The sequence below is a fragment of the Panulirus ornatus genome, chromosome 10, assembly GCF_036320965.1.
Source record: "Panulirus ornatus isolate Po-2019 chromosome 10, ASM3632096v1, whole genome shotgun sequence".
Taxonomy (NCBI): Eukaryota; Metazoa; Arthropoda; class Malacostraca; order Decapoda; family Palinuridae; genus Panulirus; species Panulirus ornatus.
Window position 1 is genome coordinate 58,889,452 of NC_092233.1, and position 27,913 is coordinate 58,917,364.

The 27,913-nt window shown below is 37.9% G+C and overlaps 1 protein-coding gene across 2 annotated transcripts; it reads right to left on the reverse strand.

Annotated features, from left to right (window-relative positions):
* Wwox (WW domain-containing oxidoreductase) lies at positions 1–27,913 on the reverse strand. 2 transcript variants are annotated; one of them, XM_071665950.1, is made up of 11 exons: positions 27,775–27,913; positions 27,100–27,272; positions 22,529–22,647; positions 17,212–17,276; positions 16,589–16,825; positions 13,412–13,607; positions 12,270–12,455; positions 8,994–9,133; positions 7,363–7,484; positions 4,843–5,077; positions 1–128 (listed from the first exon to the last, which is right to left on the reverse strand). In XM_071665950.1, exons 3-11 carry the CDS (start codon positions 22,615–22,617, stop codon positions 88–90), a joined length of 1,311 nt encoding a protein of 436 aa, XP_071522051.1. In that variant the 5' UTR covers positions 22,618–22,647; positions 27,100–27,272; positions 27,775–27,913; the 3' UTR covers positions 1–87. The 2 variants fall into 2 exon arrangements, with proteins under 2 accessions (XP_071522051.1, XP_071522052.1); XM_071665951.1 differs by lacking the exons at positions 1–128; positions 27,775–27,913 and adding an exon at positions 27,600–27,677 and having other exon boundaries at positions 3,292–5,077.

The window sequence follows — 27,913 nt, forward strand, 5'->3', positions numbered from 1 at the left end:
TTTTGTTTCAGATATTTACAGATTTTTAGAGCAATTTAGAGGCTTTGTACATATTAGAGATAATATGCAACACACATCAGCTAAGTATCACATTAAAGTGAATAACATTTTGCCCATTACACACAACTCTGAAAATACAGTATGTCACATCAGTGTTGATAACATTTTTGCTGAAATTTTAGTCTACCTAACTTATACGACTGTAATTTTTTTTTATACTATATTTCAGATGGTAATTCATTTCTGCAAAAACAAAAGAAAATGTCATTCGTGCATCATAGGCTTACGCAACTGGCACTAAGCATATTGCATTTTTGCACTTTTAAGTAACAGTAGAAATATGTGAAAAACATTAGAATGGACAGTATACAACAAATGAGAAAAATAATGCTTAAATGAATAAAAAGAGATTGACCTACGCCGTGAACTGACTTTACAATATTTTGAATCAATATATTTTAACTCGTTTCCCATATTCAAAAAGTTTTTTGGAAGGAAAAACTTACCTGAAAACACTGGCTACTCTTTTTACCTTCATGATCAATTCAAAACCCAATTGTAAACTGACAGGTATCTCCATCAACTCCATTCCCAGTTCCATTAGATGGTATATCTATATAGTCTGAAATACTTCATATCCACCCTTAATCCATGCCCAGTATGTTTAAAGTGAAACACAAACTTCACTGACAAGAAAGACTTCATTCACAATGTTTCCAATGCATGTGATTACCAATCACTCCCCAGTTCTTCAAATGAAATGTCCTTGTCTTTAATTGCCTCTCTCCATCTATTCCTTGGTTTCCTTTTCTTTGTATCTTCAGCATAACTTCTTGTCTAACTTATTATCAGCCATATGTTCTACATAGTCATACTATCCTAAAATTCTCATCAGTGTGCCATTCTAATGATCTTGAACTATATATCCTCAAATATTCATTACTATATCTACCTTCCTAATTCCAATGTTTTTTCTTTCTCATATTAGCTGAGAAGGCATGAGCAACTGAGGTCCTAATCAAGTCCATCTCATTAACGCTATATATATCTTTTTTCCTTCTTTCATACTATTCGCCATTTCCCGCGATAGCGAGGTAGCGTTAAGAACAGAGGACTGGGCCTTTGAGGGAATATCCTCACCTGGCCCCCCTTCTCTGTTCCTTCTTCTGGAAAATTAAGAAAATATATATATATATATATATATATATTTTTTTTTTTCATACTATTCGCTATTTCCCACGATAGCGAGGTAGCGTTAAGAACAGAGGACTGGGCCTTTGAGGGAATATCCTCACGTGGACCTCTTCTCTGTTCCTTCTTTTGGAAAAAAAAAAAAAAATATATATATATATATATATATATATATATATATATATATATATATATATATTTGCTTTGTCGCTGTCTCCCGCATTTGCGAGGGAGCGCAAGGAAACAGACAAAAGAAATGGCCCAACCCACCCCCATACACATGTATATACATACGTCCACACACGCAAATATACATACCTACACAGCTTTCCATGGTTTACCCCAGACGCTTCACATGCCCTGATTCAATCCACTGACAGCACGTCAACCCCGGTATACCACATCAATCCAATTCACTCTATTCCTTGCCCTCCTTTCACCCTCCTGCATGTTCAGGCCCCGATCACACAAAATCTTTTTCACTCCATCTTTCCACCTCCAATTTGGTCTCCCACTTCTCGTTCCCTCCACCTCCGACACATATATCCTCTTGGTCAATCTTTCCTCACTCATTCTCTCCATGTGCCCAAACCATTTCAAAACACCCTCTTCTGCTCTCTCAACCACGCTCTTTTTATTTCCACACATCTCTCTTACCCTTACGTTACTTACTCGATCAAACCACCTCACACCACACATTGTCCTCAAACATCTCATTTCCAGCACATCCATCCTCCTGCGCACAACTCTATCCATAGCCCATGCCTCGCAACCATACAACATTGTTGGAACCACTATTCCTTCAAACATACCCATTTTTGCTTTCCGAGATAATGTTCTCGACTTCCACACATTCTTCAAGGCTCCCAGGATTTTCGCCCCCTCCCCCACCCTATGATCCACTTCCGCTTCCATGGTTCCATCCGCTGCCAGATCCACTCCCAGATATCTAAAACACTTTACTTCCTCCAGTTTTTCTCCATTCAAACTTACCTCCCAATTGACTTGACCCTCAACCCTACTGTACCTAATTATATATACATATATATATATATATATATATATTCACATATTGTGAATAAGGGCAAGGTTATCGAGAACATTATCTTCCGCTCACATGAATCAGCCACCAGCGCTGTATCATCAGCGAACAACAACTGACTCACTTCCCAAGCTCTCTCATCCCCAACAGTCTTCATACCTGCGCCTCTTTCCAAAACTCCTGCATTCATCTCCCTAACAACCCCATCCATAAACAAATTAAACAACCATGGAGACATCACACACCCCTGCCGCAAACCTACATTCACTGAGAACCAATCACTTTCCTCTCTTCCTACACATACACATGCCTTACATCCTCGATTAAAACTTTTCACTGCTTCTAACAACTTGCCTCCCACACCATATATTCTTAATACCTTCCACAGAGCATCTCTATCAACTCTATCATATGCCTTCTCCAGATCCATAAATGCTACATACAAATCCATTTGCTTTTCTAAGTATTTCTCACATACATTCTTCAAAGCAAACACCTGATCCACACATCCTCTACCACTTCTGAAACCACACTGCTCTTCCCCAATCTGATGCTCTGTCCATGCCTTCACCCTCTCAATCAATACCCTCCCATATAATTTACCAGGAATACTCAACAAACTTATACCTCTGTAATTTGAGCACTCACTCTTATCCCCTTTGCCTTTGTACAATGGCAAAGGGGAAAAAAAATATATATATATTTATTTATTTTGCTTTGTCGGTCTCCCGCGTTTGCGAGGTAGCGCAAGGAAACAGACGAAAGAAATGGCCAAACCCACCCCCATACACATGTATATACACACGTCCACTCACACAAATATACATACCTATACATCTCAATGTACACATATATATACACACACAGACACATACATATATACCCATGCAGACAATTCACACTGTCTGCCTTTATTCATTCCCATCGCCACCTCACCTGAGCTTTGTACCCGTTTCATTCACTAACCCCTTAGGGCAAATGAACAAACTTGGTTGACTGTGGACTGAATGCTGCAATCAGAAATTGAACCTGTGCACTAAACCCTGGTCAGCCCATGAATGCAATATGGTCAGGAACGCTAATCACAACACAACAGAGTTGCTTTACCTCCCTTATTTTTGTCCTGCTCTGACCTTTATAGACTTGGGATTCACACTCATCAATCACAGATGGAATAAGTAATCTCCAGTAACTGCTTGCACACTGCACAAATTTAATTCACAAAAACTTTCAGTACCTCTAACTTTTCTTGCTGCAAGACCCCACTGTCAACCTCAGCTTTCAAGTTACCATCCTCATTGAACCTCAATAAATCTACTCTCGCCCACAACTTTATATTTTTCACTAGGCAGATGGTTTTACACTGAACCCTCCAATCCCTTTCCATTCTTGTTTCAGAATCTGCCTCCTACATATATTGTTGAAGTGACCCAACATTCTATTCAATTCTTTCCCTTTAGCAAACAACACAGCACTGTCAGCATACAAGTGTTGTTTCTCCTTGAACAAGAATTACACCACCGACACCAACTCATTCTTATACAGTTTTTAATTACAAGCCATGTCAGCAGCTATGGTCATATGCACTCTCATCTCATATGATGCCCAATTCATAAAATATTCAGTAACCCAGGTGATTTCAAACAACCACAATACACTCCTATACTTATTCTAATCTGATCATTCATATTATTAACTCTCAAGCATGCACTACTACCATTTTAAAAAATAATTTATTTTATTCATACCATACATAATCACACCTGCTACTTCCCAGAAAGCTTTTCTATTCACTTTATAAGCTTTTTCATAACCAATAAATGCTTCATGCATCCTTTCCTTTAAAACTTGATTTGCTACTGGTGAAAAAATTATTTATACACTAGACCTTGTTTTCCACTAATAACAGGATCACATTCTTTAAACATTATCGGTCATTATTGTACCAAACAGTAAGCCTTGCTAAGAAAATTTATTCCTTTGTAATTATTACAATCATTTTTACTCTCCTTTTATTTTTTTTTAAATTAATACTGGCTACAAGCAGCAACCAGGCAAAGTCAGTTTTCCATGCTTCCGAGGTCAAGATAACTGAAGATTCCCTTCAATCTCTGCCTCTCTCATTATTCCATATATATATATATATATATATATATATATATACAGCTTTCAGGGATCATATTATGTGTGGTATGAGGAGGTGTTATAATTTAGCCCTTGATATGAAATTTATATTATTCTGAGAATATTAGTTTATAAAACTCCCAACACTACTGCTCAAGGATCTAACCCAAGGCTTGCATGTTAAATGCTGTTCTTTACCTTATAATTCAGTTAGCCTGATATAAATACTAGAAAAGATAAACACATGACCTTTGGGTATTTGGTGTATAATTCATGTCATTAACTTTGTCCTCAATAGAATGGATTAATATTTTACTGACCATGTTCAATAGCACAGACTAATACTGAGGTATAACCTCTTTGCACTTCCATAACTGGAAGGCTTATCAAAAGATATCTAACACTAGAAGAAAAGCAAATGTAAAATCACAATTATTAAATGGGTTAGGACACACCATTTACAGGAAAACTGGAAATCTGCTCACCTTCACTATTTAGGCCCTGTTCACTGCTATCACTAAGAGGCTGCATATTAAATGCTCTTCTGCCTAACACATGTTCTATCATTGATAATGAGATCACCCATAAGCGATTGGAAAGTACACTGTTCAGTGATGCTTGTGATGGAAGACATGGCACACAGTTGTTGACGTAGATTCCCCCATATCTAGAAATGTCTACACTTGCAGCACAATACACACATGTTGCACAAGCTTGTTGCTGTGGATGAATGTGAAGGTAAAATATTACTCCACTGACCTATGTCTTCAGGGAAATCATTTGTTAATGCAAAAAGCACTCCTATTAATAGTTTAAAAAATTTGGGAGGAGGGGTGCATTTGTGGTTTAACATTTCCTTTTTCATCATCAAACACAAGCAAACTAATGCCTACATAGTAAGTAGTACTGATAATAAACACTGAAAAGAATCCTTTCCTGAAATATTACAAGGATATTATCATAATAAGAATCATATATCATCAGTGCCATAACTGTAATGGAGAAGTACTGGATATCATTTTATAATGGAAAGAATCCTTTCCCATAATGTTACATAGATATTATTAATTATTATCATTATTATTATCATGCAAAAGAAATCCAATTAAAAATCAATGTAACTGAAGTTGAGAAAAATACTGAATATTTATTTGGTTAAGGCATGGAAAGATGAGCAATGGATGGATGACAACGGTTTCACATGTCAGAAGTGAAGGAAAACAAGAAAAAGGAGATGGAAGGATGGAGTGAAATATGCTTAGTGGGTAGTAGGTACTAGATGGCAAGCAGCCACTGACCAGGGAGATGTATTTCAAGTGATACCCACACTTTAGTGGTTGTCATGTTGCCCTCTTTTGACCCAAGTAGCTGCCTCACACACAGGTGAACTGCTGGCATTTTGTCCACAAACATGCAGTCTCTCCTTGTCACACATACCACTTGACATCACTTAACTCACACAACTTATTCTTCATAACTCAAGATTTTCCTGCAATGATACAGCACTAGCCCTGCTTTCTGGCAAAATGGTAGGAGCAATAGGCAGAAGTAATGGGTAAAAACATAAGTAGTGGGTGGGAACATCAGGTGTAAGCATTTTGTAGAAGTAGGTTGAAGCCTCTGGAAACACTGCATTAAAGTTACCCTTTGCTAGTGGCCTATTAAAGATGAGCCACTATAAGCTAAGAAGTGGCTCTGGAGTTCACCATATGTAAAGACTTGCTGTGGTTACCCCCTTTAGGGAGTTCCCAGAGAATAGGTGTTGAAGATATAGACAGGTAGATAGATGCTTTGATGATTCAAGGCCTGAATGAGGAGTAGGGTGTGAGGCATGCAATAGATAGAGCAAATTGGAGCAATGTGTATTATAGGGGATGGCATACTGCCTATGGATTGAACCACATCAAATGAAGCAGTTGAGAGAACCACAGAAAAGTTAGAGGCAAGGTTGTGGATAAGGGGCTATGGTTTCAGTGCAATATACATGACAGCTATAGAGTAGATGTGAGCAAATGAGGCCACTTCTTAGTCTGTTACTGGCACTACCTCATTAATGTGGGAAATGGTGAACATGAATGGAAAAAAAATTTCATTAATTTCCTTTAATCAATACTTTCAGTACTTTACTAGGATAATATCATTAATAAGAAAACACAGCAAGTCATAATGCGGTGACTGTAATGTGTAAGGGATATATTTCCCTTAAATATCATCCCAACTACAGCAGGGATTTCAACATAACATTTTTTTTTATAGAATACAACCTAATTAAATCATACGATTCTATTCAATGAAGTATCAATACTACTTGTCTTATTCAGTATCACATATGTTTGTATTTGACAATGAAGGGATTCCTGAACAGTGCCTACAGCAAGATCATATCACCATTAATTGATGATGGGCAGTACAATCTTATCCAAGGAAAGCCTCACCCCAAACCCCAAAGGAGTCTTATCACTTCCCTACTTCTGCTTGCAGAGCATTCTCATAACAGCAGAAGCCCCAGAGAGGCAGTCCTGGGATTGTATGATCACATTGCAGAAAAATGTGTTAAATCTAAATCACTACCACTGGTGGCTTGATGCAATGAGGTTGAAGCAAATTTCAAAGATTCACTGTGTTCACTAATCTGGTTGTTTCCTATTTGTTCACAGTTCTTAAGTTAGAGAGGTGGTGCTAGGAACAGATGACGAAAGGCTGTTTTCACTTTCACTCTCTTGTTGTCATGTGCAAAGCACCAAAACCATAGGCTGTTTTCCACTAGGATCCACAGACCTTTTCATGGTTTTCCCAGCCATTTTAAATTCCCTGGTTCAGTCCACTGACAGCATGTTGATCCCTGTATACTCTTATCTCATGCATGATTTTAAACTTACTGCATATTCAGGCCAATATTGCTACGATGGCATAAAAATCAGGTAATGCAGAAAATATTACCAGACAAATATACAAAGAAATAATGGACAAGATATGACTAACTTCTAAATCTTACATGATCTTACCAGAGACTTTGTGAAAGGACGAATCAAAGCAAAGAGTAGACGATAGACCCACCAGTGTCGAGTAAGATATGTAGATACAGCATTGCCTGGGTGTACAGCATAAAAGTTGATACCTTGTTCACCTGTAAGTATAAAAATTCTTAGTATGTGAAAATTAGTTTAATTTCACAGATAAATTGGTAAAAAAGATTCCACAGTATATGGGGATGAGAACAAAACTGGAACACTTTGACTAGTAAAATGATCAGTTATTACACTTCTGTGATGAAAGCATGTCAGAGGTATGCTCTAAACTTACAGCCTATAGAGCCACAATTCAGCTGCATGGATGATCTATGTTAGTAGGGTGATTTTCATATGATGTGGTCAATGCTTACACGCATCATAAAAACTTCTGCAACTTCTCTTCACTCTCAACAAACAACGGAGTATCATCCATAAACAAGCTTGTCACTAGCCAACATAACACCACCACATTATCTCTGTACCCCCTTTTTCTAGTTTTCCTTTCATCTTACTTGTCACTTTATCCATTCATATGTCAAAAAGCCACAGTGACATTACAAAGTCCTGCCTCATCCCACATGTATACCAAAACTTTTCCTCAAGTCTCCATCCACTCTTACACATGCAGCTGCTCCTCTGTAGAAGGCTTTCACAATATTTAAGTTGTCCCCTACCCAAATATATCCTTAACATATCCTATAAAGCATTCCAATCAACTCTGTCATGCACTTTCTCCAGATTCATAAAAGCTGTTTAGAGCTCTTTACCTTCTGCTTGATAGTTTTCAATGGTCATTTTCATTTTATCTTTATAACTTTTCTTCTCATACTTGATCGCCATTTCCCGAGTTAGCAAGGTAGCCCTAGGAACATACAAAGAAAGGCCACATCCACTCTTATCCATTCTCCAGTTGTTATGTGTAACGCACCAAAACCACAGCTTCCTATCCACAGCCAGGCCCCATAGACTTTTCCATCATTTACCCCAGGCACTTCACATGCTCTGGTTAAGTCCACTGACAGCACATCTATTCCAGTATACCACATTGTTCCAATTCATTCTATCCTCTGCATGCCTTTCACCCTCCTGCATGTTCACGCCCCAATCACCCAAAATTTTCTTCACACTATCCTTCCATCTCCAATTTTGTGTCCCGTTCTCCTTGTTCCCTCTAATTCTGATACATATACGTCCATATGTCCAAACCATAACCATTTCAGCATGCCGTGTTCAGCTCTATCAACCACACTTTCTCTGTCATCATACCTCTCTCTTACCCCTTCATTACTTATTTGATCAAACCACCTCACACTACATATCATACTCAAACATTTCATTTCCAACACATTCACCCGCTTCCACATACCCTTATCTACAGCCCATGCCTTGTAACCATATAATATTGATGGGACTACTATAACTACAAACATAACTATTTTTGCTCTCCCAGAAAATGTCTCCTCTTTTTACACCATAGTTGTTTACATAACCATAATGTTCAGATTACCTTTTAACTACTGGCTGCCTTAAATTAAGGGCAAATCAGAAGATATCATTAACTGGCATATTATATCAGATATCTTAATGTATAAGAAAAAAAGCCCATTGTTTGAGCATTAAATTACCAAATCTTCTCTGCATCTCCAGTGCAGTAAGGACATTACACAATTTTGAGTTACAATAAGCCATTATGGAGGTAAAGGTAGATTTGTGTGAAGGGGAGAGCAGTTCTTCTGAGATATTTTCAGTATCCAGGGCAGAAAATCTGGAATATATGAAAATTTCATGAAAAGAAACTTATAGTGTAATTACCTGTTTCTACTGTGTAAGGAAGTTTTACACTTGTGTGCTGAACTTTTTCAATTTCTGTATGCTGTCTACATTTTGTTCCATTCATCCAACACTGTTTTACTGTAAAAGTACTTTCTCAATCTTTTAACAAGTTTTTTTCCTTAATTTCATGTTATGTTCTCTGAGTGTTCTATCCCTACATCACCGGAAGAACTGCTCATTGTCTACATCATCAATCTATTTTAAAAATCCAAAGATTATGATCAAGTCAACCCCTCCCCCAAACTTTTCTCTCCTCCATGCTGGGCCAAATCTAAAACCTCTAGACTTTCCCTGTAACTCAGCTCTCTTAATTCTGTTATCTTTGTTGCTCTCCTCTGAACCTTCTCTACTAGTTGTTTGTCCATCTTTACAAGTGGTGACCAAACTCGAGAAACACACTCTTATTTTGGCACTATGTATGATGTGAACAGCTTGCTGAATTATTCGTTATCCATATATTTGAATGTTATTTTCATATTTGCTAGTAGACAGTTGATCTTAATTATTCTGGTGGAACATTAGGGACAATGTCAACTCCCAAGTCTTTCTCAGAAATAGATTCCTGCAGCTTGTTTGCTGCTAAATGATCATAATGACATTCTTTCATTATGACACATCCTCATTACTTTACATTCAATTGGCTTGAACTACATCAACCATGTGTGTGTGTGTGTGTGTGTGTGTGTGTGTGCATGTGTTTTGATTACCAATTTGTATTGAGTGGGAAGGGATTTTCAGACTCGTGGAAACACTTTCGAACTTGTTATTCAATTCCTCACATATCCTTACATGATCCTCTATAATTCTTCACTGAATCCCTTCACATATCTAGATGCTCTTTAATTGACAAAACTTACAAAAATGTTTCGGATTTTCTCCTGTCTTATTCACAATATGCATTACAAAATTTCTTTGTTCCTCTGTTCTAATCCTGCCATACTCATCCTTGTTTTCTTACTCCAAGTGAAAGCTGGCTCAATCAAGTGCTGCCTTTATATTTGTCAATGGACATCTCAAAGCTCCTTTAAGCATGTAAAACTTATTTCTGTTTCATCCTTCAATAACCCATACTTACAGAGCCCCCCTCCCCCAAAAAACACAACAAAAATATATGTATGTATACATCAAAACAAGCACAAAACACCTACCCTTCCAACCCAGTCTTAAACTCCACTCTATCTGACATACAGAAGTGGGGTGACAAGATCTCAATGTAAAGTTTTTCAGAGATCAACGTAGTGGATCAACCAGAGGACATAACATGAACTTAAGTAAGAAACATGTAGATAAGGATGTAAAAAATACTTTTATAGTATAAGAGTGTAGATGAATAGAACAGATGGACTGAGGGCATGGTTACTGAAGACAGCATACATAAATCTAAGATGTATGATAGCAGAGAATGTTCAAGAGATGGGGGCCCAAGAGCATTAAAATCTCCCCATAGAGTGCATATAGGTAATTACACCCATTTGAAAATACATTCCACAAGCATGTACAAGCTATGATTTCTCATCTGCATGCTGGACAATACACCTCTCCAACATTACAGATATTGAATCAACATATCACGAGACCATTCACAAGAAGCAACCCCACACAGGACACAAAACAATTCAATAAATGACAACCGCACAATATAACACTTCAAGACCTGTAGTCCTGCTGGCTGGATGTGGCCATCATCCTGAGCACTGTGAGAGACTTATTGTTAAATGGCTCCACCTGTAAGAGAAAAAAGACAATATGAAGTAAAAATTGGAAAATGTCTTAATTTTGAATGATTTTGTTAGGACAACTACATGAATCAAAGCACAGTAATCAAACTCCTTGAAAAATTCATTTTCATTTGATATGAGTGCTAAACTGCTGGTATTTCTTGAAACTTCCTCAAGCCCAGCAAATTTACATATGCAAAGTAAAGGTCCTGAAGTCACTGCCTTGCTCATCTTTGCCTAGTCCTAGCTAAACTACACAAGAAGCAGCTTCCACAATGAAGACAAAACAAATATGCAACTATCCTTTGCATATTCAATAAAGACGAGGACAAATCTTGTGATGTTGCATCAGCATTTGTAATACTGAGGAGATAGATAGCGTCCAAAATGCAGATAAGGAATCATAGCTTGTACATGTATGAGGAATTTATTTCCATATGGGTGTCATTACCTATTTACACTCAAAAGGGAGGGTTTTACACTCATGGGTGTATTATGCTACATATTACTAACACTATGATATGCATCCTCTCTATGCCTTCCTAGACCAAATTTCATGCAAACTATTTAATCTTTTCAATTTCAAGAAACATCAATCATGCTCTCTCCTACCCTATTTTCCCATTGTCTAACATGCACATTTGTGACTTCTTTTATGTTCAAATTACGCACTTGGAAAACACATACCTATTGATGCATATAATATGCCACCATCACAAATGCCTGGGATCTGTTTATCACTCCTCCTCAATTCTCTAAACATTAATTTAAGTTATCCATTGGGGACAAAGTTTCCTAAAATGTAAATTCTCCTCTGCTCTTTCAAATTCTTTACAAGGGGTATCTTTAACCTCATTCTTCCTATTACTTAATAGCATATACAAAATCATTACAGTCAGTTCACCACAAAAGAACTTGACATAAATCTATATTTAAATATCTTTTCCGATCACTCACCTTCATAAATATTTCTACATTTTCTGCATAAACATCAGTATCATCTAGCAAGCTTGGTTTCAATCCCTTCTTTCACCCCTTTCAAAGGGCCCACTAGTCCTCAACCTTATCTCACACAAACATATCTAATTTTCCTTTCCACGTTTGTCTACATCTTCCACTGTCTTACATTCTTCATTCAATCTCATCAAATTACATTAAAACATATGAATCTCCATATTCTGTTGAAAGAAACTGCATGCATGCTCCTTCTTCCAAAACATATGCACCTTTTGTGAGGACTATTTGCATAACCCAACCCTCCTAGGAAGTAAAATGGGCAGGAATGCCTAACTCTGTAAGTGAGACTTCCTAAACTTGCTTTTCTTAAATACAATCCAGTAAAAAACTTACCTATGAGCTTCACAAGACACAAAGACGACTCTAGAAGGAACAGATCGCACAAGTAATGGCTGGAGCAACAAAGTTAAGTAAAAATGAGACAGGTGGTTGACTTGGAATGTAGTTTCCAGTCCATCTTCTGTTAAAGTGTGTGGAAGACCAAAGACTCCTGCATTAAGCACAAGTATGTCACACCGGCTGAAAGGCAATCATAATCTACTAAAATGTTTTTTAACCTTTCCCAATCTGCAGCACACTTGTAAATTTTCTCATCTTTACAGAACAGTAAAGAGGAGATTTTTGGTGTGCCATGGCACACTTCTTAAAAAGCACTGAGCTACTAATCAGATACAATGTATGTTTTATTTATCATAAAGCCTTAAATTTGACAAATGCTAATTCTTTATGAAAGAATCATCTTAAATAATGTATGAATTCTATGATAAGATGCATAATTGCTAACTGGGTCTTTCCTCAACATGAAGGCTGAAAATGAGATTATCCATTTCTTTTGAAAACCACAAATTTAATTCGAAAAATAAAAAAAATTTTGCATACCTAATTCACCACTATGCTGCTGGCATCACTTTTCATATCTTAAGTCATGGGATACAGGTAAGTTATGTAGGCTACTGGCATCACTATTCATGAATTAAAAACAAGGATAAAGGAAAGGGTATATATATTTACTGACATCATTCACTATTCATAGATTAAAAGCAAAGAAAAAAAATAAGATACATAGGTTACTAATGTCCCTTTTCAAAATCAAAAGCAAAGGATAAATGATAAAATATAAGACCTACTGGCATCACTGTTCATGAATTAAAAGCAAAGGATAAAAGACTGAATTCACAGTATAGTCCTCTACAGCTGAGATATCAACTTGAGAGATTTGCAGGTCCAACTGAAAAGTAAGCTATGCACTTTCTAAAGTTAAGTGACTAGAAGAAGCAAGTCAGCTCACTGCATACTGGTGAGGCTTTGGTGGCCTATCATTTGGGAATGGAGTTGCCTGTTTACATAGTAGTCTGGTTTCACATTCAATGGGTGTCTATGCTTTGTATTTCTAACATGCATACAAAATCATAACAATTTCTGTAACAATACACAACAGAAAAAAATCTTACAGTTAAGAATTAAATCATACTTACTCAAACCTGACAGAAAATGTGTGTGCAAACATTCTTACACTGGTGAGAGATGAAAGATCCACCTGAAAAGCATGACAGGAGGAGCTCGGCCTCTGTTTCTTTAGATGGGCAATGGTTTCCTCTGCCTTCCTTAGGTCACGACAGGCAAAGACAACAGTGCAACCATGGTAGGCCAAGGATCTTGCTGTCTCATAACCTGTAAGGGTACAGGGCTACCTTTATTCACAATTATGAAAAACTCATTATAGCAGCAAATGTCCCATAAGCTTCAACTCTGAACCAAGGAAAAATAATAAACAGAGGTCCCTTGCTCACTGCTGTATTATCATTTTTGATTTTGAGTATCCACACTTAAGATAATGTAACCAACAGCAGCATGTTTCGAGTATACTCAATATTTTTTTCTGCCCATCAAACAAGTCCTGTAGTAGTTGCAGGATCCAGCACAGTGGTAGCATGAAGCATGAAATGCGATGCATGAGTTAGATAACCGCGTCACCCAAGCATTGCCTGCACTTTAGCTGCATTTTTCTATCTTACTGTGGCTCTCACTGAGTAATGAGCTCCACATTTGATCTCAATTCAGTACAAACTTCTAATAACTTTAACTTTGTGCCCTTAGATATGGCCTGTAAGCATGAGGCTAATGCTGTGTTTTGTGCTATGTCAAGAAGGGCAAGGAAAGTAATGTCTGTATCGTAAAAAGTGGACTTCATTTGACAGCCTTGCACAAGGTGAAAGTGAAGTGACTGTCAGGATACATTTTGGCTGGCTGCTTTGTGGCAGTACAGAGGCCAAGTGCACAGTATCATTCGTGTCACGGAAAGAAAACTTAACACAAAAGCTGATGTGCATAGTTTTTCCTAACAACAACAACAACAACAAAAAAACAGAAATAGAGGTAAGTGAGGAGAGTAAAGACAGAGGGAGGGCTTAGTCACAAGAAAGACCTCCAACTAAGACAGACCTTTAGTCTTTGTGAGGTATCAGTATATGATGGACCCAAATCAAGTATCTTATGAGAATAATGAAAGAACAATTAGGATGGGGCATGAGGAGACAATATTAGCTTCAAGAGGAAAAAATACCATTATGTTATACTTTATTTTCACATACAGTAGTCTGGAAACAAAACATGTGGTTTTGTTGCATTACATACGATGTCTAAAGAATCAGTGTAAGCAGATGTAGCCTTTCTTTGTCTGTTTCCTGGCACCACCATGCTGACGCAGGGGGCGGTGATCGGGTGTGGGGGAAGAGAAGAGAATGTATATGTTATCTTTTTTCTTTCCCTTTGTGCATTTGTGCTGTTTCCTGTGGGGCAGGGTGGTGTCAGGAATGGATGAAGGTAAGCACATTTGAATATGCTCATGTGTATACATTTGTTTTATTTTCTTACACATATTTGCAATTTCCCACATTTCCAAGGCAGCGTCAAGAACAAAAGACTAAACCTTAGAGGGAATTTTCTCACTTGGCCCTGTTCTCTATTCCTTCTTTTGGAAAATCAATAATGGAAGGGGAGGATTTCCAGCCCCCAGCTCCCTCCCCTTTTAGTTGCCTTCTACAACACAGAGGGAATATGTGGGAAGCATTCTTTTTACCCTATCCCTAGGAATATATGTATATGTATGTATATGTCATATGTATATGTCAAGCAGGGAGTGCTCATCCTCCTTGAAGACTCACACTGGGATGTCTGAATGTGTGTGGATGTGACCAAGATGAGAAGAGAGGAGAGATGGGTAGTATGTTTGAGGAAAGAAACCTGGATGTTCTGACTCTGAGTGAAACAAAGCTCAAAACCAAATATGAAGAATGGTTTGGAAATGTCTTGGGAATAAAGTCAGAGGTTGGTGAGAGGACAAGAGCTAAGGAAAGAGGTAGTACTACTCCTGAAGCATGAGTTGTGGGAGTATGTGATGGTGTAAGAAAGTAAATTCTAGACTTATGTGGATAAAACTGAAAGTTAATGATGAGAGATGAGTGATCATTGGTGCTTATACACCTGGCCATAAGACAAAGGATCATGGGAGGCAAGTGTTTAGGGAGCAGATGAGCAAGTGTGTCAGCAGTTTTGGTGCAAGAGATCGTGTATTAGTGATGGATGATTTAAATGCAAAGGTAAGTAATGTGGCAGTTGAGGGTATAATTGGTGCTAATGGGGTATTCAGTATTATGAATGGAAATGGTGAAGGGCTTGCAGAGTAGTGTGCTGAAAAATGACTGGTGACTGGAACTACCTGGTTTAAAAAGATATATACACAAGTAAACGTATATGAGTAGGAGAGATGGTCAATGGGCATTATTAGATTACATAGCAATTGATAGGCATGTAAAAGAGAGGAATTTAGATGTAAATGTGCTGAGAGAGGCAGGTGGTGGGATGTCTGATCACTAACTTGTGCAGGTAAGGGTGAAGATTTGTAGAGGTTTTTGAAAAAGATGAGACAATGTTAGGAAGAAGAAAGTGATGAGAGTAAGATAACTTTGAAACGAGACTTGTGTGAAGAAATATCAGGAGAGATTGAGAGGAGAATAGCAAAAGGTGAGAGCACATAAAGTGACGGGAGCGGGTGAGGAGTGGGAGCTATTTGGAGAAGCAGTGATGGCACGTGCAAGAGATGCATGTGGCATGCAAAAGATGGGAGGTGGGCAAATTAAAAAAGTAGTGAATCTGGGAATGAAGAAGTAATTTTGTTAGTGAAAGATAAAACAGAGGTGTTTGAATGGTCCTTACAAGGAAAGAGTGCAAATGATTGGGAGATGTCTAAGAAAAAGCAGCATGACATTAAGAAGAAGGTGCAGGGGTTGAAAAACAGGGTAAATGAGAGTTGGGGAGAGATAGAGTATCATCAAACTTTAGGGAGAATAAATAGATGTTTTGGGACAAGGTAAATAATGTGCAATAGACAAGGGAACAAATAGGGACATAATAGGGACATCAACAAAGGGAGCAAAAGGGGAAGGGCCTAAACAGGCAGGGAGGTGAAAGGGCATCCATGGGATGTGACAGCTAAAGTATGAATGTGAGCAGATGTGGCCTTTCCTTAACTGCTTCTGGCACTACCTCATTAACACGGAAAACAGCAATCAGGTATGAAAAAATATATAGATATGAAAGCAAGTTATATTTTTACAGTATTCAAACACTGAATATCATTAGTATTGGCTTACCAATTCCACAGTTTGCGCCAGTAACGATGGCAACTTGACCTGTCAAGTCTCGTCCATGTAAGACCTGTATACCAGTGGTGCTGCAGTCAAACCTTTGCCTTAGGTCTCTGAGGGATTTTGATTCTTCTACCGCAAAAGCAAGTCTAGGATCAGTATAAGTAGTCTTATGGTTTATATGATCAACAAAAAATACCTTTCCCTCTTCAGTGATCTGTCTTTCCCATCCAAAGGGTAATTCTGTTGAGAAAGATGATATTCATAAGGACAAATATTACATTAATTTCCTTCACAAGACAGACCCTTTAAATCAACATGCTGATATTCATGAACAATAGAATAAAAGATATACATAAAAATAACAGATTCATGCACTATTCCTTACATAGCAACAGAAGCTACAGTGATATCGAACTAAATTGTCAATGGCATCAAAAATTCCATGATCATCACTTCTATATCCATTTCTCAAAACATTTCACCCTAACTTTAATCAACATATCATTTCACTGGGAATTAAATATGAAATCACTAATATATCAGAGTGAGGCTTTAAAACTGAAAGACTAAACCAGCTTATGACTATTAGTAAAATAAGCCATTATCACAGCAGATGGAAAACTTACCCCCTGTGACTCTTTTTCTTTTGTTGGTCCGTGGGTGATGCCACTGTGTAGTTCTGCTGCTATGACTGAAAGTAAATGTAAATCCATTAACGAAACTGCTAATTCAAACTGCTTGTAACAAAAATCATAATCAAAGATATGCTATTGCAGTACAGTAAGATAAAAAGAAAATCAATAAAAAACTGCATACATAAGACAGTCATACACTACATTAATTTCATATGGTTGAACTAACAGTGAGTCCTTAGTAGTAAGAATTTTATACCATCTTCAAGTCTTGAGCTGCATACTCACCAATAACATTTCATCATTTATTAAAGAATTGTACATACTAATGTCAAAAAAATTAAGCGGTAACTAACTGCTTATAAAAGAGATGAATGTGTAAAGAACTACACTTTCTCATCAAAAGTATAAAGAGTTACTAGAGGTAGGGCTGCAGAGAACAAAGAGCAAGTGAAGAGGACAGTAAAAAAAAACAAAATACAGGAAAGTGGAAGATCAATACAGAAATATTTGTGCATGATCACTAACTGGAGATGCACAGAGGGTGTCTCTTCTTTTGACATTAAGGTCAGTACTTTGCTTCTACAGCCTTCACTACAAGTGTTATGTAAAATGTTCACTTAAGAAAATGATGCATTGAGAAGGAGAAAGAGCACATTGTCTATGTATAGGATACATATGTATAACCAATTATGGACCCACCTGACATAAATATAAGCAGCAATTTTTCCTCTCATCTAATCTTTTTGGACTGAACTCACTCTTTTCTTACCTTAGCTACTTAGTCTACATGGCAGGGAAGAAAGTTCTACCCAAAAGAAATGGGCATCCCTGAAATTTTGCCTACCTGAAGGGAAGCTTTGAAACATCAGTTCCACAAAATTAATGCCTAGAAAACATGCATAAATGCAAACAATCTATACAATGTAAAATTAACTGTACTTAAAGATAACGCATACAAATAGTGAATCAGTTTTCCAGTGAGAATGTAAAGAAAGACTTCTCACTTATCTGACACTCAAACAGGTATCCATGCATATGAGTGTTACCAGACTCTGCCTGCTAGAGGTTACACCATAAATAAGAGGTCATCTTTAGCAGGGCTGTATAAATCAATGACCTTCTCACTCCAGAGAGTCCTATTCCTGCATGATTGTCAATACTTTTCCTTGTTTCTTCTTTTTCCCTTTCATTAACCTCTTTATAATTCAATTAATGCCTGGCCTTCCTAAGTCATTATTCTTTTTATACAATTCAGCTTTGTAACTTTTTTCATCCATTTCTCTACTAGACCTGTAAAGCAGCTCAGATTGCACCACAGAGCATCTGAAACCAAAAATCATCAGGGGCCCAAGGCAACATGCAGACCACAACCCAAAAGGTCTCTGATCCTAGTCTGGCATTCATTTTCAAAGATTTGCTAGTTACTTTAAGGTTGTGGAGAAATCATCTCACCAATATTAGTGAAAATCATGACAGTGGACTCATTACTCTTACTGGAACTCTATTAAACTAGGCAGCAATCACTTTGACCCTTTCAGTCTTAAGTTTGGTCTCTCTCTGTATTCCTAGCTCAAGGCTTTTCTGGAAAAAACAGATGACTTTGAAAAAAGTACCTAAAAACTAATTCATGTGAAAAAACATAACACATCAAGAAAAGAAAAAACTTCCTTATCGCCTATAATCTCTTTAGGTTTCCTCAACAGTACAAAAATTTGTTTGCCATTTAGCGAGCCTATTTCTGCCATGCAACCATCATCATAGGGCCCAAATAAATCTCTTTTTTACACTGAGCTAACATAACACTATCAAAACTTGCCCCGGTCAAAGGCCATCTTGGGTGAAAGAAATGAAGTAAGGAGAAAAGAGAGCACAAACCAATTAGGGTTTTACAGGTGTCTGCAAAGACAAGGGGTGAAAAGAAAATTCTACATTTCAGCTGTTCTAGGAAAGAAAGGGTTTCATAACCAATGGTTCTTGAGTGACAAGTCTTCACACAGAAACTGTGGAAAGCAGCAGCCAGATGCATGCCTTGCATCCAAACACTCGGGGCAGGGATACATATAAATACCTCAGGATACCTGAGGTCAAACTGATTCCTGCAGAAAAGAGAGAAGGCAGCAACACAGCTGCCCACATAAAGGGATGGAAGAGGGGTGATGCCAGGAAAATTAACAAGGCTGAAAGATTCTGTTTCCATGTTCCAAACTAGGACATATACAGCCCCAGTATAAATGAAATAGATAACAAGATAAATAATGATGGCAACTATAAAACACCACCAGCTTTAAGGAAGCAGATTTTGTGATGTCGATAATCAGGGATTTTTATGAGTTAATGAGAGATATTGACACCCAAGAAGTTACTGTTATTACAGGGTAAAACTCATTTTTGCAATTCAACAAAGGGAAACAAATGACTGTCATATAGATATACAGGGAGAAATTGTATTTCAACTCTTTCAAATTTAACTTCCACAATCTGAAATGCTGCACAGGTCTGAACAGAGAGAGGAAATGTAAGCCATATGAAGAAGAGAACAAATATTAGGAGTAGAAAGGAAAGGAAAATGAGATGATATATGTGAAGTGGAATCATCAGCATAGAGTGAATTGCGTTGGAAGTTAAAGAGATAGAATCGTTTACTGAGAAGGGAGTAGGTAATAGGACAGAACCATAAGAAACACCACTGTTGAATGGATAGGAAGGTGGAAGTCACTCCAGCAATGACTACAACAATGGGATGGTTAGAGAGGATACTATGCATCTGGAGACTGAAAGAAGCAGGAAAAGCAAATGAAGGTTGCTTAAAAAGCAAAGACTTATGCTTTCGAGATGTTAAGGGCTAAGACAGAAGGCTTCACTGAAATCCCTGGGAGAAGAGGACCTGAGGTAAATCACATAAGATCATAGACCATAAACTGAAAAATAAATATTAGTGATCAAAAAAAGGGGAATGAGATTCAAAGAGTTGAAAAAAGTGGGAGTTAAGGAGAGTTTTGAAGACTTTGGAGGGAGTAGAAGTGAGGGAAAGTGGGCAATAGTTACAGGTGTCAGAGTGACCTCTTTTCCTATACACAGGCAGCAGCAAGTCATGTTCTGATAGCTGGGAAAAGCCTGGCTCTTTAGACAAACAGGCTGGCAAGGATTAGAGCTAACTCAAAGGCACACTCCTTTAGAACTTCAGGGAGTATGCTATCTGGGCCATACGCTTTGTTCACCTTAAGTTTAGTGAATAATTGGAAGACCCCTATGCGAGAAAAATATATGAGATGGCATATGTTCAGTATGACTCCACCATTTCTATGTTCCAGACTGGTATACAGCCTTAGAGCTACAGAAGCCCCAATCAAAATCCCATTTCAACATGCTCGGTACCCAATTTCATACGCAACTGCCACTTCCCACCCAAGCCATTTTGAAGGAATCTCATAATCTTCAGAGAAATAATCAACTTATCCCTGCCTCAACCTTTAGCCACCTATTATCTACAAATCTCCTTACCACAGGAAATCACATAATGAAAAAACATTCACTCTGTAATGACCTGAAAAACACCCACAAAACACTACACTCCTCTGATAAATACTACACATCTACACATTTCACATTTTCTCATATGCAATCTCTTCAACAATGCAAACATCATTTCAACTTATCAAAGTATCCTTCATGCCTAAGATGCAACCCTTTAACAAAAGACCTCAAACACCTACTCTTTAGCTGCCTTGCAACCATCCTGTCAAGACAAAATGTTTTTTTTTTTTTTTTTTTGCCGCTGTCTCCTGCGTTTGCGAGGTAGCGCAAGGAAACGGACGAAAGAAATGGCCCAACCCACCCCCATACACATGTATATACATACATCCACACACGCAAATATACATACCTACACAGCTTTCCATGGTTTACCCCAGACGCTTCACATGCCCTGATTCAATCCACTGACAGCACGTCAACCCCGGTATACCACATCGATCCAATTCACTCTATTCCTTGCCCTCCTTTCACCCTCCTGCATGTTCAGGCCCCGATCACACAAAATCTTTTTCACTCAATCTTTCCACCTCCAATTTGGTCTCCCACTTCTCCTCGTTCCCTCCACCTCCAACACATATATCCTCTTGGTCAATCTTTCCTCACTCATTCTCTCCATGTGCCCAAACCATTTCAAAACACCCTCTTCTGCTCTCTCAACCACGCTCTTTTTATTTCCACACATCTCTCTTACCCTTACGTTACTTACTCGATCAAACCACCTCACACCACACATTGTCCTCAAACATCTCATTTCCAGCACATCCATCCTCCTGCGTACAACTCTATCCATAGCCCACGCCTCGCAACCATACAACATTGTTGGAACCACTATTCCTTCAAACATACCCATTTTTGCTTTCCGAGATAATGTTCTCGACTTCCACACATTCTTCAAGGCTCCCAGGATTTTCGCCCCCTCCCCCACCCTATGATCCACTTCCACTTCCATGGTTCCATCCGCTGCCAGATCCACTCCCAGATATCTAAAACACTTTACAAAATGTACATCACCTATTTCTTGGCCTGTGGTTCTGGCTGGTTATCATGACTAACTTTCTGAGCACTAAGTTTGCTGAATGAAAGAAGGTCCAAGGGCAAGATAAGTAAGTATATCGTACAACATTTATGATATATAATCAATAAACCATGTTTCCAATAATCAGAAAAAGCACTCAAAGTTCTCTCTGAAAACCAACATGACCATTCTAATGTTGACATTCATTCATCCTCAAGTAATGTATCACACATATGAGAATTTCATCATAATAATTAACAGTATAAACAATGAAAGAATATCAGTCTGACAGAGAATAATAAGCCAACTCATGAAAAAGCTAACTTATTCATAAAGAGGCTCAGTATTGTCATAAAAGTAGCCAACCTCTCCAAAATGACAACACTAAGACACTGTATGGTGCCGCTCCAGATATGTCATGCTTTAGTTAGGAAGGTGATTAAGTAAATTTTAAGAAGAATTTTTCACAAAGCTCTCCAAAACACATTATAGTTGCATGTTTTGCGTGCATTTAACAAGACTGGGGCATTTCTTATCAAGTGTTTAAACACCTTTGTTGAGAACGATAGCTTTGTTAATTATGTTAATTACATTATGGAGGGATGATGTTGGAGTTACCTTGAAAAACTTTCATTCTGATACACCTTTTCCTTTTAGTCATTAAAACATCCAACCTCAGGTGGTCCTTAATGTATAATAAACTTGCTCTATTGCTAAAATGTACTGAATCACACCTTACAGTAAATCAAGTTAACTCACTGAGCATAAAAGACAAGACCATCTGCAGTGCATCTCTCCTCCCATCCTGGTGCCATCTCATCCTCACTATCTGTTTCTGGAATTTCCATCTTCAGTAAAATCTGTCAGGAATCCAACACCTGTTTAGAAAATGACAAACAGTAACTGAAGTACTGTGAAAGAAACTGCTATAAAAGAATACTATGCTTTCCTAAGTGGTACTTGTGCACTGCACTGGTAAAGAATGTGAAAGGATAGAAGCATCATGTTAATGAAGATTTAAGGAAGATGATTGTGGAAAAAAGTTAGGGATGTACATCTTCCAAAAACAAAGAAATTAATGGAAACTAAACTGAATTGTATATGATGCCTGAAAAAGAAAATTCAAAAAGTAAATATACCTTTAAGGACAATAAAAAAGGATTTCAGAAGAATGAATGCGAACCCACACGAGAATAACGGGCCATTTTGGATACAGCTAAACAGAAACAAAACAAAAAAAAGTTTGTGTGAGGAGTTTAGATTCAATAAACAAGTCAAGGAAGGCTGATTGTGACAAACGATGAGATCTGCAAAAGATAAAGAGCTCACTTGCAAGAACTGATTTAAGGTAATGGGACATGAGATGTGACTACTGGTAAAACAAGATCAAAACATACGGGGAGAGCATACTAGGTGCAGAGAAAGGGAAATATTACAATGAGGTAAAAGGTGCATTCGTACACACATAAAGTGGAAAAAACTGATAGTATAAATGGGGTGGTAAGTGTAACAGTGATGAATGAGGATGAAATTCCTGGAAAAAGTGAATGGAGGCATGGAAAAGTGGTTATGAGCCTGATGACTGAAAGATGGCAGAAAATTAAGTCTTCTTAGGAAAGATTACATGCCATATGGCAAAATCTTGACTTTCTCAAGGGTAGTAATGAACCCTGTGTAAGTGAAGAGGAAGGCAGATTTACAACAGAAGACAGCACTGGTATACAGAGCCAGTATTTGTGCTCAGGTGGCTGAAGAAGAAAGTGTATGGAGCAATCACGGATTCAGAAAAAGGCAAATGGTAAAGTTAATGGGAAAGCTGAATGGAAAGTTCTTATTTTTCAAAAATGTGCATGGAAGACTTTTAAAGCTATCAAGCACTTTTATACTGGCTTGCCAGAGTAAATAGTTTATGAAACAATGGTTTGAAATAAATGTAAAATGCATCAAAGTATTGCAGTGTCAGCATGACTAATTAATGTTCTTTACACAGGGTATAATGGGATAACAGAGATGTGAAATGAAAGCAGTGTACTGTACAAGCATGATGGAACAAAATTATGAACATCAGAGATGGATGATTTAAATAAAATGGTTGGAATTAAGAGGTCATACAGAGTATGAAAATGTGGAAAGGATATCTGGTGTGAAGAAATCATTAGAAAGCCACATGTACGAAAGGCCAGCAACAGAGAAGTAACTTTTGGGCATGAAACAATTGCATATCAATGTACTTCTAACACTTACAGAAGAGATTCTGAAAGATGTTGGTGTGATTTTTTTCTTTCTTTACACTGTAGGTTCCACTCATGGACAAACGTCTGTATTAAGGCCAAGCCTTGACTGAAATATTGAGAGAATTATGAAACAGAAAAAGAAAAGACAAGGGGAAAGTATTTAAAATTTTTGAGAAAGTGAAAAACCTCTCTTTTAAAATGTGCTAGGTCATAGTTACTGGGAAAAACATGAGAGGATTGGGAGTTCCAGGGCTTCGATGTATAGGGAGAAGCAGGTATCAAAACAGCCCACCCTTGAGTTGCTGATGGCCACACAATAATCATGTGATGAAGCAGCTTGCCAAGTATTGCGTGGTCTAGCTAGTGGTGTGGGCACACAAGCAGCCAACTCTTGGGAGCAAAAACCAAAGTAATACCTATAGAAGAGGGAATGTACACCAACATTGTGGTGTAGAGAAAAGGGGTCAAGTGTGGAAGTAAGCCTGGGACAGTTTATAAGGCAGAATGCTTTCGACTCAACTCTGTCAAGTAAGGATGCAGAGCTAGAACCACCCCTAATGTGAGAGCAGTACTCCATACAATGCCAAATCAATCGCTTTTATGAATGGAGCAACTATTCAGAAGAGAAGTTTCAACATATAAACAGGAAACCCAGTTCCTTAGAGGCAAACTTAGCTATTCCTGTAATGTGGGTTTTCCAAGAAAGAGTGGATGTTACAGTAATTACGTCAAGTATGTTCAACAAGTCAAGAGGGGGAATTATAACACCATCAAAGGAGAGACGAGTTGTGACGAGTTTTTTATAGAGAGATGGGCAAAAGCTGTGTCTCAGAGGAATTAAACTTAAGATTTTTTCTTCCCCACTGAGATATCCTGTCCAAGTCCAAGTTTATTGAGAAAGCTATGTCAAGATGAGATGCAGATCAAGGGAGGGAGCAGAATTGAAGGATGTGGATGGATGCAATGTTGAGTCGTCTGTGTATGAGTGCATTATTTGTAGAGAAGAAATCATTAAAAAAAAGAAGAAAAAGTGTAGGGGTCAAGACAGAACCTTGAGGGATTGATCCATCAACAACCACAGAGATAGACTGGCCAGAGAGGAAGCTAGATATCTAGGAGAAAAAAAGAGGGAAGGAAGCTAAAAGAGGGGAAGAAATGAGAACCCAATGCCACACCCTGATAAAAGCCTTAGATATGCCAACTGATTCTCCAAAATCTCTCAGGGGCAATCACCAGACGTTAGTAAGAGAGGAAAGAGTATCACAAGTGGATCTCGCCTAATGGAAACCATACTGGTGATCTGAGAGAAGACTGTGATTTTTGAAGTGTTTAAGGATATGGGAGTTGAGGAAGGATTCAAAAACTTTGGAAATGGTAGATGTCGGAGCAATAGGACGATAGTTGAGGGGTTAGAATTGTCACCCTACTTACAAGTGGAATGTATCAATGCATACTTCCGAGGAGAAGGAAAAGTTTTGGTTTTTAAACAGAAACAGAACAGATGAACAAGCACAGGTGCAAGTTTGGTGACACACTCTCAGAACACAGGATGGATGCCATCAGGACCATATGCCTTGCTTGTGTCCAGAGAAAGAAGCACTTTTCAGACAGTCCAAAAAGAGATTACAGAAAGGGTATTGGATTAGTAAGAGGAGCATCAAGGGGTGAAAGAATGTTAGAGTCATCTAAGGAGGAGTTAGAGGAGAAACAGGAACCAAAGAGATTGCTTTGTCTACAGTAGAGACAGCTATAGTAACTTCACAGTGGATATGGGAAGGGAAGGTAGAATGACAGAAGTTGATGATCTTAGCCAAAGACCATGATGACCTGTCAGTGGATGACGAGGAAAGGTTAATGCACTTCTTTTGATTAAAAGAACACTTCACCTCAGGAATGACATGCTTGCAGTGATTATGGGCAGTGATAGAGGTTGAAAGGGAGCCAGAGGAAAGAGAGTTTATCCAAGCCTGATATGCCTGATCCCTTGCCTGAATGGCCGCAAAATAGGAACAGTTGAACCATGGATAGTATAAAGAGGTCATCTTAGAGGATGAGGGGATAATTGCTTCCATTCCCACAAGAATAACCTCAGCTATGCATTTGGCAGAGACAGAAGCATCACCACATAAGGGACAGTAATATACCTAAAGGAAAGTCAGAAAAGAAGTTGCATAAATTATTCAGTAAGCTTTGTTGAGGTGCCAGTATTCTAGCTTAGAAGCAGCTGCTAGAGGAGGAAGTGCCATTACAATAGATACATTTACAAGAATGTGATCAGATGAACCAACTGAGGGAGAGATCATGTATTTACAGCAGGATGGACTAGAGGTGAAAAACAAATCCAGAATATTAGGAGAATGGTAACAGCGGTCAGGAACATGGGAGGGTTGGGAGATAATTTGCTCCAAATGATTGAGAATGGAGAACGTGAGAGCTTCAATCCCTCCACCATTTGTATGGGTGGACTTCAACCATTCACTATGGTGAACGATGAAATCCCTGAGGTAGATGATCTCGACTTACAGGTGAAAGGATGTCACAGTCAAATGGCAGAAATTCAGATACTCAAAGAAGGATATAGAATTTGTAAAATCAGGAGAGCAATGGGTAAAACAGAGGAAAAGAGTGGAAATAGAGACTGACCTTGAGCCACAAAACATCAAAGTTTGGTGACTCAAGGTCCTTGAGACATGCAACAGGTATACTGATGTTGGAATAAGCACGAACATCACCTTTGAACCTGAATCATACGTGGAGGTTATAGTTAGTTACAAAAGAGGGATTAGTGAAAACATCAACTGTGTCTCAGACAGAAGTAAGGTATTAGGAAAGGTACTAGACAGATGGTGTTTAACTGAGGGTAGGTTACTAGAGTCCATGAATGTTGGTATAGTGAATAGAAAAAGAGGAAGGTCTCAGAAAGAAGGAAAGGGTGTGGGAGGGGCCAGTACTACTACTGACAGAGCTCTTCCTCATTGCTAAAATGATAAATACAATGAATGTGAGCAATGCTATGAAGATCAAGGAAATCATGGGACTGACAAGAATATAGATAATGAAACATCTATAGAAGAACAAAACATATGACAACCTCACCTATATAACCTTAGCACTCCAGTAGCAGCTGATACTTTAATTTTCAATTATAGTCAAATTATGTACAAGGCATTGTTATCATCTTCCTCCCGTGAAGTGGTAAATAATGTCTACCGGATGTGGTTGCATGGTGTTGAATGAAGTGAACACTGACAACACACACTGCACAAACTCTGGAGAACAGAAGCTACATGTAAGCACAAAGTCATTACAATCATATTTTCCAAATACAGTTTGAGAAATTCTGGTAATAATTTACTAAAGTTGCACCATTGCATCATTGGATTATCTTTTTAATTATAGCTTCACAGAGAAATTGGTAAGATGATAGGGATGAGAATAACTTTTAATATTCTATCATGTATTTAACTGTAGTGGACAGGGATAAGATGCTTTGATAAAAAAATATGTTAATCATTATAAAATCAGTTGAAACACCTATAGAAATCAATTGGTCCTTGAAAATCTTCACCTAACTACCCCCTTGAAGTCAAGCTTACCCATATTTTTCAACGTTTTACTCAAAATCTACAAAAAACATGAAATACGCCTCCATGACTTAACACACGAGATAGCATCACAGTATCAGATATTATAACATTTTTTCTTGGATAAAAGAAAATGAGAAGGAACACATGAATCTATCCACGATTACTGCAAATTATATAAACCCACCTTGCTTTTTACATCTGAGGCGAAAACGATCACTAAATTACACAAAAAGTGTCTTTCCCAATTCTAACAAAATTATCTTAGGATGGTGTTGTTGTTAGGTCTTGTAGAAGAAAACGGATTAAAACTGTCTTAGAGAAAA

Coding starts and splice junctions, on each gene's coding strand:
- Wwox (XM_071665950.1), bottom strand. CDS start 22,617: ATGGAAATTCCAGAAACAGATAGTGAGGATGAGATGGCACCAGGATGG. Junction 13,608..16,588: donor TGGCGCAAACTGTGGAATTG/GTAAGCCAATAC, acceptor GTACCCTTACAG/GTTATGAGACAGCAAGATCC. Junction 7,485..8,993: donor GGAGATGCAGAGAAGATTTG/GTAATTTAATGC, acceptor TTATACTTACAG/GTGAACAAGGTATCAACTTT.